General features: G+C 39.9%; 1 protein-coding gene across 1 annotated transcript; it reads right to left on the reverse strand.

Moving 5' to 3' along the window:
• Positions 1-204: 204 nt before the first annotated feature.
• On the reverse strand, positions 205-13,449 carry LOC308126885 (interferon gamma 1-like; the record flags this gene model as incomplete). Its single annotated transcript, XM_080491576.1, has 5 exons — positions 13,325-13,449; positions 11,704-11,775; positions 8,972-9,241; positions 8,022-8,138; positions 205-420 (listed from the first exon to the last, which is right to left on the reverse strand). The coding sequence occupies exons 1-5, from the start codon at positions 13,442-13,444 to the stop codon at positions 205-207; spliced, it is 795 nt and encodes a 264-aa protein (XP_080347702.1). The 5' UTR covers positions 13,445-13,449.
• Between the last annotated feature and the right edge of the window lie 2,643 nt (positions 13,450-16,092).

The raw sequence follows: 16,092 nt of genomic DNA on the forward strand, positions 1-16,092 counted from the left end.
CACTTAAAAAAAATGTATTTAAAAGTCAACATATTTAAAAGAAAAAAAAAAAAGAAGCTTTATTGTCATTGTGCAAGTACAACGAAATTCCGTTTGTTGCATCACAAATAGCAGCAGCAGCATGTCACATTCACATTTAAATAAAAAAAAATAGTCTTTGGTAAGGTGCGGTATTGAAGTGCAAGTTCTTTTGGGGGGGGGGGGTCATGATCCCTGCAGCAGTCTCTTCACAGCCATGGGGAAGATCTGTTGGTGCGAGCTCTCATGACTCTGAGTCTTGAGGATGGAGAACAGAATGTGTCCTGGTTGGGCGGGGTCATTCCGGATCTTTGTGGCCCGCCGGAGGAGCCGGCTCGAGTAGATCTCCTCTAGGCGTGGTAATGGGGATCCAATGATCCACTGAGCAGTCTTGATGACCTGCTGCAGTTGTTATGTTTTTGATTTAATGAGAGAAGTTTCTATGTTAATTATCTATTAATTATCTGTTCTTTTTCATTCATTCATTTTCTTCCGCTTATCCATTTCCGGGTCGCGGGGGTGACAGTCTGAGCACCGTCACCCAGATCACATTGCACCATTTAAGAACCTTCCTGCAGGTGGTGAAGGGAAGGTGGCGCACGGCGTGGGACACGAACCCACTACCCTGAGATTGTGAGTCTCATGCTCTACCAACTGAGCTAGCCGGGATTTCTTCTTTTTCATTCTAATCTAAAACAACTGTGTATAAGAAATCAACAAACTATGTTTAAAATGTATATTAATTCCTTGCAGGATGTTAGAATCGCATCTGTAACAATTATTTCTTAAGTGTCTCCTATAGTTTTGTTTCTGTACATTTGCAGAGTGCTTCTGCAGACTGTTCAGGTGATACAAAACATAACTCTGTGTGTGTGTGTGTGTGTGTGTGTGTGTGTGTGTGTGTGTGTGTGTGTGTGTGTGTGTGTGTGTGTGTGTGTGTGTGTGTGTGTGGTTGCTGTTAACCCACTCACAGCTTCCTTTGCACCAGGAAACAACATACAACTTCATGGAAATGCCGCACCACGGAGCCTTACATGTTAATGAGCTGTGTGTGTGTGTGTGTGTGTGTGTGTGTGTGTGTGTGTGTGTGTGTGTGTGTGTGTGTGTGTGTATATGTGATTTTTTTTTTTTTCTTTCAGATCTACAGTCAGCATTTCCAATGAAACAAAGCTACAAAGAATATCTACATCAGCAATTTCTTGAATTTAACTATTTATTTTAGACACCACAGCATGCACCAAAGTGCAAAATGAAAATTAATCTACATTTACGAGCAGTTACATCAGTGATGTACTTAAAACCTCGGGAATTGAATCGCTGGACTCCTGCATTAAAAACTATTTTATAACTTTGGGATACCACAGGGGATTTATGCAATTTCTATGACGATACAACAACACAGATTTACCAGGAGTGAATATGAGTGAGAAGAAATGTTAGACTTTCATATTGTTTTTGATGCTTTAAGTCTAAAAAGTCTAAAAATTAAACTTCCACATATTTTACAATAACTGGTTATGAACTCAGATATTTCATCCCTTTTTAGTTTTAACCTTATAATTAGAATTTTAACTCGACAATGTCATCAGACAAGCCATGCAAATCTAAATGATCATAAATCTAAATTTAAAGAAATATTATCAATATTTCATTTTTTATTTATTTTTTATTCAGTTTATCACAAGTAACATTTTTGCCAAATGCCAACAATGTTGTAGTTTATTGAAATGTTGTAATTGTGAAAGAAAAATTACAGAAAAAGTCTTTACATTTTTAAAATTGTTGAGATTCTATATGTTGCACCTGTACGTTTTAAACCGTGACGATCTTCTGCGCCTCCTGAGGTTGATTTCATAACGCATCGAACCGATAAAGATCATTATAAATCTTATGTCGTCCGTCCGATAGCTGCGGTTTGGCCCAAACACCAAATTCCTGTCCAGGTTTGGCTTTATATTGACCTGAAACAGTGTTAGTTTAAACAATGGTGTACCACAAGGTACCTGTCACGGGCCACTATACTGTTTTCATTTACCTGACATTTCCCGACACCGATCTTACTAAAGTTTCCAATGAATCGAAATCCATTTTTATACAGATGACGCAACAATATATCTACCAGGAGAGGTGGTCGGGCAGAAATGTGATGGCACGGGGTTATTTTGTATTTTGCACCAAAATGTTTCATTTTGAGTCGTATGAGTCAGCAGCTTCAACCTCCTTCCATTGCTGTTATTATTACTCCACCATGTGGACGTCACTTTTCCAATATAATCCGTCTTCCCGTCACGTATGTGTTGGAATAATCTTGCGAAAGGTTATCACATTCATTGTACCAACATTCTTTCTCATCTATTTTGACTTGTATTTCTCCACTGGGATCTTTTATGGTAAGGAGGAATGTGGTCTGCAGATGGGAAGTGCCTTGTTTTCAGATAAGAGGAACCCTAATAAAAGGAGAGGAGGCGGCAGAGGTTTTTCAGAGCGGGTTGGAGATTGTAACTGAAACACTCTCTGTCCGTTCTCCTCGCGAGTAAAAACCATCTTAACTTGTGTGTGTTCTTCCTTGCAGAATTAATAAATGTTCAGAGGTTGGACCTGACAGTATGTAATTCATTACTGAAAAGTACTGAACAAACGCTGGACAGTCCTTGCTTGTACGTCTTGATGCCTCCGAATGCCGGCGGTCGGGTGGTGCGATATCCTGCAGGGTCACCGGTGGGTTGCAGGATTTATGCAGCCCCGCAAAATGCCGGCGTCTCCTCCTCTCGCTATACGTCACTTCTGGTAAATGGCAGGTGGACTTCTTTTACAGTAACTGCAGCCCACAACGCACCCCTGAGCTCCCTGTGCTTTTTCTGGGTGATACTTGACAGCTGCGACTTCTAAGAACCGAAGATGGGCTTCCCCCCACAACAGAGTCACCGCGGTGTGTTTGTCAGTGTGGTCGACGAGCAGCTTCACAGGGACTTCACACATGCTCCACACACACACACACTGCAGAGTGCGAAAAGAGGATTCATTGATTCATTTACATTTTTTAAATTTTAATGACTTATTTCGAGGTTTGCATTTACAGCGCCGTGCGCGGAGTTCCTCAGGGATCAATGCTGGGACCGTTCGTTTATTAGTTAGTTACAAAAAAAAACTAACTTCAAGAGGAGCCGTCAACATCAGGACTAGAGAAGAAATGTATAGATAAGAAGAACCTCTCATTGCAGCCGCAGAAATGCTTTTTTAGCCTTTAAAGAGAGATATAAAGAGGATCCCTGAGGAACCTCAATATCATAAGATACTTTCTCACAGCTTTTGACCGAATAAAAATATATACAAAATAGGTTGTCTGCACAGAGATGGAGTACTATTTGTTTGCTTTTTTGATCTTACGGTTGTTTATGAGAGACTGAGCTCGAAAGGCAAGGCCTCGAAAGGATCCGATTGTTTCTGTTATTTTATTTTTGTCACCAACACACTGAAAAAGTACATAGTATACTTCATCTTCTATTGCTCCAAGACAAAACTCTTGGAAATGATTATGGTTGCGTTACCTGAGGCACACTTTATTGTCGTTTTAATGTAGACGACGCCTTATCCGTGTTAATTTCCAACAGACGTGCAATTCTGCCTTATATTGATGTCAGAAGTGTTAAAAGGAGGCGTATGTAAATATTGTATACAGATGATACTCTTGTCTATGTTTGCTGCCAACAGACCTCAAAATACCATCTCATACTGATGTCATGGAGGTGATTTTTTTTCAAACAGCAAAATGAAGACGTAAAAAGGACCAAATGTTGGTCCCTCGGGGATGCCAAAGTCAAATCTTTCAAAAACGTTTCCTCGATGCTGCTCCACTTTCTAAACTCTTTAAAACACCAAACAGCTGACTGTGTGTTTTACGTCCAACTAAGTTGATTATGAAGCTGCAAAAGCAATGATATGATGACAGGTAACCGGCAGTAGAGGGCGACGGAGCTGTCTTCTGGCATTAAATGATAATCGACAGCCTGAAGGAGGAGGAGGAGGTGGAGGAGTCTGGAAACCATGACGACACCCAGCAAGGAGACAGACTTTGCATACCGAGTTCTCACCTCTTGTTTCTGCTGCGGCCTTGTTGTCTGTGTGTGTGTGTGTGTGTGTGTGTGTGTGTGTGTGTGTGTGTGTGTGTGTGTGTGTGTGTGTGTGTGTGTGTGTGTGTGTGTGTGTGTGTGTGTGCGCGCAGGTTTCAGTGTGAGTCAGCTTGTTGCAGACAATGCTGCTGCAGGAGCGGGAGGAAGTGAGTCTATGTCTTTTTTTTTTTTCTTTTCGCATGTCTACGAGTGGAAGATTGTCAACGCGAACGCTACGGGCGGCCGCGGCGTTTGGATTCGTCAATCGACCGGCGTAAAGTTTGAGAATGAAAGACAAAGCATATGTATTTACAGAGCGACATTCAGACACACGGCAATTCACAATGATTTACAAGGAGATAAGAGAAACACACGAAAGCAAGCGAATCACAATCTGAAGCGATTCAGAGAGAAAGGCCCGGCTGTGAGGTGAGGGCAGTAACCCCTGCACCACACGGGGCGCACATATTGTCGAAAATACAGAGTACTTTTGTTTTTATTCAGTTTTTGCTCTCGTTTGGGTTATGAATACCTCTATGTTGTCAATTTTTTCGTGTTGTTGCAAAAGTTCCTGCATCTCATGAGTGATCTATGCGTATGAGTCGTGTGACTTTTCTGGACCAAATCAGTCTAATTTTAGCACCCAGATTATTATTTTGTTTTATTGTGAAACTGACAGATTTGGTTCCCAGACTCCTTCACTACAGAAATGTACCCAAACAGCCCGAGATGTCATATTTTCTGCGGTTGAAATTCTGATCATCAGAGTCTGTTCAAAGTGTTTCTTTATCACCTTTATCAGCAGGAAGTCTGTCTCACTCTCACAACCGCTCACAGATCGCAGTCTGAACCACCGAGCCGAGATAAGAAGCTGAATAACGACACTGTGGTCATATTCAGACATGTTTGTATTTGCTCATCAATTATCTATAAAAAAAATCTTTTTTTTTTTTCTTCTTTTTTTGCAGGATGTACTTGCAGTGGGACCGAGGCTCAAAGAGCCACAGGGTTGCCGACCCCTGGTTTAGCATCTGGACTCGTTCAATACATAAACTGTTGGTTTGCACCGCCAACTGGGCCCTTCGGCTAACTCCCCGCCAATAGCATTCAACTACCAACTGCCCAGACTTGGGCAAACAGACAAACCTTTTATCGTTCTCTGGGCTATTTAAGTCATTTAAGATGTGAACAAATGAAGAAATGATACAACAGTGACACTTATTTTGTTATTTGTTGAATATTAGTCTGTTTGTGAAGTCGACCTGTGTGTCACATGTGCTGCAATATTATTCACTCGCCATTTCTTTTACTCTGAAGGGATTGATTTAGCATCTGGACTCTTTTATTACCTTCATAAATACGAAAGTTGAGCCGTCTGTCTGTCTGTCTGTCTGTCTGTCTGTCTGTCTGTCTGCATGTATGTATTTTACCTGTTGCAAAAAACTATACTCACCCATGAAAAACATCTCTTTCATTCTATTCTGGCGCATTTCTGGCTTGCGCCTGGACTCTTTTAGAATCGAAATACTTCATTAATCCCACAGGGGAACTCTTGAAATCAAGAGGAAGTGTCAGACCAGCTTCCAAGAGGGTTTTTTTTTTTAAAAACAAGCCAATGTAGTACTCTGACTCCTTTTATGGTACAGACAACAAAACAAAACCCCACAGCTATTAGTTTCCAATAGGGATGTCCCGATCCGATCGGTAGATACCGGATCGGGGCCGATATTAGTGATTTGTGAGTGATCGGGGATCGGCAAATCCAGCCGATCACCCCGCCGATCTAAAAAAAAAAAAAAAAAAAAACGCAGTCCGCAACGTCACCTAATAACCACAACAACCAGGGACTAGAAGCTCCGCTCGAGCTGCAGAAGCTAGAAGCAGACGGAGCGGCGCCATAGACCTATAAAACTAGAGTTATATATAGTGGTTTATATGTTTAGTGCAGAAGTCTACTTCTAAATTTCTATGTGGTCTGTTTTCTTCTGCTTTTTTATCGTGTTTGGTGAGTCACAGCGCCCCTAAAGGCCTGGCATGTGTACTACATGCCCTGAGGCCTCGTGTTGAGCCGTGTACATAGTGAGGTGTGGATGTTTTTTTGGGAGCAGGCCAGGTCGTGTGGATGTACCCTCAGTTTACAACAACAACTAAAGAGAAAGAGAAGAATTTTGATTCAATAAGCGAGTTTTACAATAATTTCTAGCTAAACAAAGCTTCTGCCAATCGTGCTTTTAGCTTCAGACATCTTAGTTGCTCCAAAAATAGACTATTGAGTGTATTTGCAATAGCAATGTGAGTATCGGATCGGGGAAGTATAGGTATCGGCCGATACTCAATTCTGAAAAATCGGATCGGTATCGGGGGCAAAAAAGTGTGATCGGGACATCCCTAGTTTCCACGATACGGAAAGTAAATTTTTACCACGAAAGAGAGAAATCTATCAGCCAGGCTCTTTGACAATGTAATCTGTTGTTTTAATCCCACAGGTTATTGTTTTGTAATGTAGCAAACAAAAGAGTTTCATCCACTGAGGTTGTTAAAAAAGAAGGAGGGGAGAAATCACTTAGAAGGTAATTCGGTTTTATTTGCAATTGTTTGCATGTGCCAATATATAAATAGACAATAAATAAACAATAATCAGTCATAACAATTAAATAACAACTTAAATAGGAAAATAAATATGGAATTTATTCAAAAAAAAAAAAGTCAGTTAAAATGTCCCTGAAAAGCTTTGGTACTTCGACTGTACTTGTGAATTACGTCAGTATTAACCTGCTGTGCTTTATATTGTAAACATCATCATCATCATCATCATCATCATCATCATCATCATCATCAGTTCTGATAGAAACAACAGCAGAAACAAGCTGCTTCATCAGAAAAAATAAAAAAAAGTTCCAATTCCAGTTAGGAATAATCGGACCAATCAGAGAGCTGTAATTTGAAAAGTGCCATATTTTGGGATTTACAGGACTTGTTGTATGTTAGTTTGCCCTAAATAGAAAGTTTTAATAAAAAGTGAAAAAAAAAAAAAGGACAAACGTTTTAAAAAAGGTTATTTTGGTTATCTGACTCCGCCCACTTTTGTGCTTTAGCCTCACCATCCAATCAAAAACAACAGGCAGAACGTCGTCAATCTGATTCAATTATTTTCCTTTTACCATGAATGTCGTAATTTCATACAGTTTGATAAAACTTACCAAAAATAGTGTATAAAATATTCTAAATTTAACAGAATTTTATTAAGCTATTGTAATTTATAGTCACTGTAACTTCTTCAGCTTCTTCAGCCAATCAAAGCTATTGCTTCCGCCTGACTCCTCCCACTTTGACATCCAATCAGTCTGCGTCATAATTGAACTTTCAGTATTTTAATATTCTATTTATTATTCAGATTATGATAACTATTCATTATGAATAGTTCGGCTCCTGACACTTTTCCAATAACATCCAATAAGAGTCCGCTTTATAGATAATGATAGATTTTACAATTACATCAAGTACTTTGTAGTATTTGATTTTACGATTTAAAAACATTGATGCAAATGTAGACACAATTGACTAATCATACCGTTTGAAAAAAATAAATAAATCAAGTACTTTCAGGATAAAATTTTCTGCTTTTCAAGTATCAACAGGTTAGTAAAAAATATAGTTTTCTTTTTTTTCTTTTTCAAAAACTAGAATATTTATCAGGCCTTGGCTGCCACTATAAAAAAAATATTAAGCAATATTCAACATATGTTTAGTAAAAATTGGAAGTCTACAGTGTCCATTTATGAGTTTCTCTCTCTCTCTCTCTCTCTCTCTCTCTCTCTCTCTCTCTCTCTCTCTCTCTCTCTCTCTCTCTCTCCCTCTCTCTCTCTCGTTTCAGCCTCTCCTATGATTTCTGGCCCTTAACTGACGCTTTAGCCGCCTCTGCTGCCGCGCCGGGTCAGCCAGCGCACTCGCCTCCTCAAACAGCCACGGCAGCTCCCACAATGCTTTGCTCTGGACCGTGTGGTTATCCACCTGAGGAGAGAGAGGGAGAGGGAGAGAGAGAGAGAGAGAGAGAGAGAGAGAGAGAGAGAGAGAGAGAGAGAGAGAGACAGAGAGAGAGAGAGAGAGAGAGAGAGAGAGAGAGAGAGAGAGATCGAATGTTACAGCCAAGGTTTAAATTTGTCAGAAAAAAGCTTTGTTCTCCATCATTTATGAACCCCTCTGATCAGGACGGGATAAACTTCACTTTGTACACAGATAAGTCTGTCTGAGGTCTATTTTCAGGTCCAACTGACCGCTCCAAATCCTACTTTAAGCCTCGAAATTTAGAAAAAATTTAAATAAAAAATCTAGTTTTTTTTCTGTTTTCTCTTCCTTTATTTCCACTGGATCACGACATCAGGTTTGCTGTGTGCAGATTGCGCGACGAAAGCGCGAGCATTTCACGTTGGCGTTTGCCGTTATGGTCTTCAATTTTCCGACAACATGGAAAAAGTGACCAAAAACACGCGCGGCCGTCGGTCACCGCCACCCCGAACATCCGACACCGTCGGAATTCTATTGCGGGTTGGTTTTGGTTACCGTGACAACGACCGTCCTTGAACCGGTCTCAAGATTCCTTGCCCGATTCTCCCACGATTATCGTTCACCTGCGACGGCCGAAGTCCAACTTTAGGCCTTAAAAATATCCCGTACCACCAAAGGTCTTTCAATATATGAAGTCTTAAATGAACGGATTTAGAAGCTGACTGCTCGACTTAAAGCTGTGCCACCAATAGACCTTCTATAGTTCAACCTCTGATAAACCTTTACACGTATAAAACCAGAGTCCAAACCCTGATTTCAAACCGTGACTGAAGTTCTACCTGGATGTGCCGGAGGGTCCGCAGTCCATGCAGTAGCTTCTCCTGTTCATCGTAGCGAACTTTCTTCAGCTCCCGGACCTTCTTCAGGATGTAGTCCAGCTTCCCTCGGACGTCCTCGCCGCCGGCGTCGGACGTGGCCACGCTCAGTCCGGCGGTGACGCCCGAGCCCGGCGCCTGTGGCGCGGGGCTGGCGGTGGGCTGCTGCCTCAACATCTGGTCCAGCAGCTTCTCGTAGGTCTCCAGGACGCCGCCCAGGAACACCATCTTCATCTGAGGGCGGAGACGGGAACCGAACTGAGTTTAACTGAATGCTGAAGGCATCTCCTGATTGGTTTTCTACATTTGCGTGTGGCGCAGTTTGCACAATTTGAGAGCGGGTATTCAAATTTGGCGACTTTAACCGACGCAGTGACGGTCCAATAAAACAGTTTCAATATTCAGCAGTAGTTCACCTGTTCATCGACAACGAGCAAAAACTGGGCTGAGATATTTCACATCCTGACGTCAGACTGCAGGTTTCTCCCTCTAAATAAGGGAGTTTTTTCCTTTCCTCATTCACTGACGATGCTCATGTCACACCTTCCTCACTCGGGAAACGGCCGACGCAAAGGTCAAATTAAAACACTGTGACTCAAAGAGGAACAGATGTTTCTTGACACCTTCTTCGTGTGATGATTCAGTTCCTCTGAAACCCGGACTTTTCCGTTGCCCCTCTGATACTTGGGTTTCCGGGGTAAAACGTACGCATCATATTCTGACAAAATGCAATATTTCCAGGTTTCCGTGTTTAAATTGTTCTCAGAGCAAAACACATTTCGTCCGGCCAGAACGATCTCCAGATTTTCATATTACCAACATGTTTTCCCAAACAGAACATAAAAATTTTGATTTCAGATTCAGAGTTCAGTTTAGACGGGTGACTTTTAAAGCGTCTTTCCAAAAGTGACACTACGGTCTCCAATCATGGAATCATTTAAAAAAATAAAATAAAATAGATTAGTCACACATAATTTAATTGGCGCGAACAAGCATCATTGTCAATACTTATATCAAAATCAGCTTTTAAATCCTCCGTCAGTTCAGTTCACTGACGTCTGGAATTCAACTATAATCATATTCATTCTTCCAATGAATAATTCCTCTTGTTAACTGATATTAAAATGGTGTTATTGCTCCATATGACTACATATGAGATTATTCTGATAAGGAACGCTGTTAACTTTGTCATTATTATCGTCTGAATATTCGCAGATAAAATTTTTGGTGGCGCTGACTCGACAGAGTTTGTGTTCAAACGTTCAGCTGTGAACCTGAAACCTGGTCGCAGCTCGTCTCGCTGAAAGCCGAACCGACTCTCTGCAGAGAGTGAAAGTTTGACCGAATCTGAAAGTTGCTGCTGTTGAAAGTTGAAAAAACATCCCACAAATACACCAGAAACCTCAAAACAAACAGCAATGCAAAAAGGAAACCAGAGGACTTTTACCCTCCCTGGATTTGCTGACTCAGCAACTAAAATGTGGATAATGAGGAGATTCACAGAAAACTTTTATTAAAGTGCTCAAATATTGACTGGGAGACTTTAAATCTGAGGAAATCCAAACATCCTGAATGAACTGTCCAGAATTCTGCAGATTTGTGTAAAAGCACCAAGCTTGGGAGCTAACCAATTAGCCTAGCTTTGCATAAAAAGTGGAAACAGCGGAACCAGATCGACTGAAACAAACAGAGAAAACATTATAGTCAACTACAATAAACTCTTTAGCTGTTTTTTTTGGGGGGGGGATAGTGGCGTTAGGAGTTTCTAGGTTTGTTCCTGCTGTTGCAAAATCCTCTGAAAAAACTAAAGGGAGAATGGAAACATGCTAAGCTAAGATCGCTGCAAGGCATTTACAATGTGTTTCAATTGTCTCGACTCAGTCATGGTTAGAGGAAAATTAGTTTAACATGTAGATCAGTAATAACGTTTGACATGAAGATTCAGTCATGCTTTCGACACAGAGGCTAACCAGTTAGCCTAGCTTAGCATAAAAACTGCAAAACTGCGAAAATGTGCTTGTAAAGTTCACTCATAGTATCTGATTACTCACATTGATTGACTGTATAGTTACTCTTGTGTCAAAACAATGGCCTTAAAGTAGATTTATTCTTATCTATTTTTGAAAAGGTTCAAGCATTTAACTTTCTCTGGATGATTTTTAACTTTTTTTTAACAACCAAGGCACTTTTTTTTTTTTTTTTAGCCTGGAGGCTTGTCAGTTAGCTTCGCTTACCATTAAAATAGAAAACAGGTTTCCCAGAAATGAAGATATGACTAAAGTCATCTAAAGCTCACTGTTTAGCAAACTTCATTTGTGAATAAAGAGAAATATTCAATTTATTTGCCAGGTTCAAAGTTTTTAAGGAAAACTACATTAAGAAAGTATGTTTTTACAGTGATGTGGTGTTGGAATCTTCCCGCTTTTTTGCAGTCTTCATGCTAAGCTACATTAGCCTTTCAATATAAAGAACTTAAAGATTTTTTTTTTTCTTCTAGTTTCACACTTTTTTAAAAAGAACAATTATGCAGATCAGCTTTGAAGAACAAACGCAGAAGAACCTCCTGAGTTCAATTAGTGATGCAGCACTTTATCAAGATTTGACTATTTTTAGAACACTGGTAAATAGATACAAAAAAAAAAAAACCCTCCCAAAAAAATAAACAAACATGAATGGTAAAGTTGACTTTCACTGACCTCTGCATTCCCGGACAGCAGCTCTTTGGCGAAGATGGGCTTCCCGTTAAATCTTTCTCTTGTTGAAATCTTCTATAAAATTAAAAAGTGAAAAGAACAGAGAAAAACGCATGTTAGCAATTTGAGTTCAACAGAAAATGTCATTTTCCTAAAAGCACCAAATCTGTGACTTCACCATTTAGACTTGATGATGCTTTTAAATGCCATCCGACATCTGGACTTGATTGCATATTGTGAATCGCTGCTCACTTTCTAAAGATTAAAGATTAAACTCAATGACTTTGAAGATGCTGCGTTTGTGGGCATCAGAGTTTCAAGATACACGCCGATTATAGAAATAATCAATTCTAACTGTTCTAAATGTCACTGATGGTCCATTCAGGACCAGCGCTGGTAATGAAACTATAAAAAAAAAAAAAAAGACAACCAATAAATGAACTAAGAACTTGTGTTTGTGTCGTTGCAAATCATTACAAAGCTCCATAAAATTGATTCTCTTTACAAAAAATAATTTATTGATTAATTAATTCTTTAAAAAAACAATATTGTTGGTACATTCAAGGACTGATATGTCACACCTTTGAGCAGATTTAAATGATTTGCTCCTATTCTCAGTAGTGTATTCATGGACCGTCAAATTCACAGTCAAATTTAAACTACCAACAAAACTTAAAATATAAAGTATAGGAACATAAATGTGAGTAAATATCTTTGAAAGACTTTAGCAAATGTTCCATACTGATGCGTTCATGGACTGTCGGGCATCAGAGTTTCAATATTCATTATTCAATATTCAGTTGCCCCAAAAATTTGTTTAGTTATTTCTTTAAATTCATAAATATCACTATAATTTTGTGTTATTATGAGTGGTGCATTCAAAGAATGTCTGGAGTTTTCAGCACTTACAAAAAAAAAAGATCCAAATTCTCAATGTATTAGGTCAAAGTGGAAATATCTTTAACTGTAACTTTGTGACTTTCAGGACAGTTTTGTATTTTGTTGGCGCATTCAATGACCGTCAGACATATGACCACATTCTTCGATCACACTTTTCAAAATTTGCAGGAATTAAAGCCAAAACCTTTTCATGGTCCTTGAACGCACCAAACAATGGCCTCTAGAGTTGCAAACAAAGTTTGCAAATCAGAAAAGCTGAAATTCAACAAGTGTGATTTGATGAGCCGGTGGTGGATTCAGGAACACTGTGACATTTGTGTTGTCTTTTTTTCTTCTTTTTTTTTTCCATTTTAAAAGTCAACCTTCCAACCCCCTGAATGTACCACGCGACCACACTGTGGCAGAATGAGCTGCAGGAAGTCACACAAGGAAACTGTGTTGAAGGTGAAGAGGTAAATGCAAGACACCAGAGGGACTGTGTGTGTGTGTGTGTGTGTGTGTGTGTGTGTGTGTGTGTGTGTGTGTGTGTGTGTGTGTGTGTGTGTGTGTGTGTGTGTGTGTGTGTGTGTGTGTGTGTGTGTTCAAAGCATCACAGAGAGTAGCAGACATGGTAGAAGTGCATTTAGCACTGGTGGCATGTACACTAGTGTCTGTGGTACTAGTATGGTGTGTGTGTGTGTGTGTGTGTGTGTGTGTGTGTGTGTGTGTGTGTGTGTATACTCACGTAGTGCTGCAGCAGGGAATGGATGGTTTTGTTCATATTTGGTGGGATGTACGATCCTCTGATCTCGCTCACAATCAACCAAAGGCACAGACACAGCGCCGCCCTGGCCACGGTCACCATTATGACGCTCGGTTTGATTCCCTTCTGCTGGCCGCGGAGGCTGGTGGACGTCTGTCTGTGGCTCGAAGCAGCTCAAAGTGCTGGAACTTCTCCTGAAGCCCTCATTTATAAGCCTGCGAGTGAGAGAGAGAGAGAGAGAGAGAGAGAGGAGCGTCAATGACAGAGGTGTGAAAACTGTGGTTGTGCTGTTTCCTTTAAATCACCAAACTTCATAGAAGTAGGTAAGGGGTCCTGCACTGCCACCAGCAGCCGTAGCAGCAGCTCCACTTCACATCATTTACTGCTTTTATTGGAATATGCAACCTACATGCACACACACACACACACACACACACACAGGTAGTCCAGATCCAGGAGTCATTGTCAACATTGTTATATGTCATCACACTGCAAATCACAATATGATACAATCTGCAAAAACACATCACACTATATCATGACTAATCGCAGTAAACGACGATAAAATAATACAGTATAGGAATACAGAATTTAACAATATGACAGAGTGTCACAACAGTTTGTCATCATATCATACGTGTGATCATGATACACTATGTCACAATAAACTAAGCCACGAAATGTTGTGATAAGATGGCAGGTGAATGAGACACGTCACTTCACAAGAAGTCACATGACATTATATCGTGATACGATACAGACATGTCATGGTATGTCACGACAAAAATGACACGATGCTGTACTTTTCAATAGGATGCGACATGTAACGTAATCTACGATACGCTGCAATATGTCACACAGCATCAACACAATAAGTAACATCACAAGACGTTATACAATACAGACATGTCGTGGTATGTCACAATAAAATGGCACGATGCAATATGCCATTTTCAATGAGATGGAACACATTGCATAACTTACAATGTGCAACAATATGTCACAGTCTATCAATACATCACATTTCATCATTTTATATTGCAATGCAATATAGATGTGATGTCACGATACAATGACAAGATGCAATACTTTCTAATAGGATGCAACACAGACTTGATCTACAATACGCGGCAATATGTCCCACATAGTCAACACCATGAGTAACAATAGAAGATACAATACAGACATGTCATGATAAAATGACATGATATTTTTTCAATAGGGTGTGACACATCACGTAAGCTACGATACGCTGCAACAATGTGTCACATCCCATCAACATGATCAATATTCATCATGTTATATCACGATGTAACAAAGACATGTCATGATATGTCATGACGTGATATGATACGATATAACACAATATGATATGACTCATAGCATTTTCCAATGAGACACAAGCTGGATTGATATGATGGAACAATCGTTGTGGCACACAATAAGATAAGATATGATAGAAAACAATATGTCATGATATATCGCTTGGTATGACTTGATACAACATAATGCGACATGATACAACAGAATTTCCCCGTGGGATTAACAACATAATTGTATTTCTAAGTGCTGACAACACAATTTGAGCTTTGAGAACAGATCAAATAACAAGCAGTTAATACAACATAATCTGCAAACGCTGGCTCATTACCAGTTATAATTTCAGGGAAAAAAATCATACAAAGCTTGTTTATATCGTAAATATTTCGTTGCTCCAAGAGATTTTCTTTCTCTAACATATACCCACTGATGCCAGCATATATTTGCAAAAAAGCCCCCGAAAAGATGGAAGCCAGCGACGGATTTTCCTCAGTTTTGCACAACGTGGTATTAACAGTGAATGTGTTACTGCAGCACATGGCTCAGGAGCAGAAATACTAATACAAGACGTTGCATTCGATGACATAAAGCAGAAACTATAATGTGACGAAAAAGAACATCCCCTTCTCTAGGTGTGAAGTGATTCCAGTGAGTAATCTTCGCAGCGTCGATTGGTTTAGAGGAAATGGACGCAGTGCAGGGTTTTTCTTGTTAGTCACATTTATATTTTATATGTCGTACCGAGTGAAAACAGCGTCCGAAATGGAAATACTTTCGTGAGCAGCAACAGAAATCAAGGTGGATACAAAAAAAACCAAAAAAACCTGAAAGGGCACCAAGGGGTCAGAGTTTAGAAAAATAAATGATTGTAGCCCTGTTAACCTAACAATGTGTTTAAGTAAAAATGGAAAGATTTCGTTTCGTTTTGAGTGTCATAAAAACAAACAGGATCAGATTGTCCTGTTTACATGAACACCAAGACGTGACTCGATTTATTCCAATGGATCAATCCCACAATGCTTTGCACAACTCCATCTCCGTGGAAATGGGGAAAATGCAACTTTCCTGAAACACCGATGCTGCGGATCCCCAGTCCATAATCTCCTGGGACTTGGTAGATTTTTTTTTCTTTGAGAGTCATTCGAAAAAACAATCCAACTTGCTCGTCTGTCCATACAAATGCCCATGGACTCCCATTGTTAACGCTTAGAGCGTATTGTTCTCTGCTGCATTTGTGTGGTTTCATTGCGAAAACAAACAACAGCGCCAACTGGTGGCCTGGCATGCTTGCTATATAGTGTTCGGCATTTCTGCCTTTTCCAAGTAAACAGACATCGTTTTCAAAAAAAAAACATTGTAATGCGTTGTCGAGTAAAGTGAGAAGCTGGAGATGCGACCATATTAGCATTGGTTAGCCATGGAGCTAACAT

The sequence above is a fragment of the Lipophrys pholis genome, assembly GCF_963383615.2.
Source record: "Lipophrys pholis genome assembly, chromosome: 22".
Taxonomy (NCBI): domain Eukaryota; kingdom Metazoa; phylum Chordata; class Actinopteri; order Blenniiformes; family Blenniidae; genus Lipophrys; species Lipophrys pholis.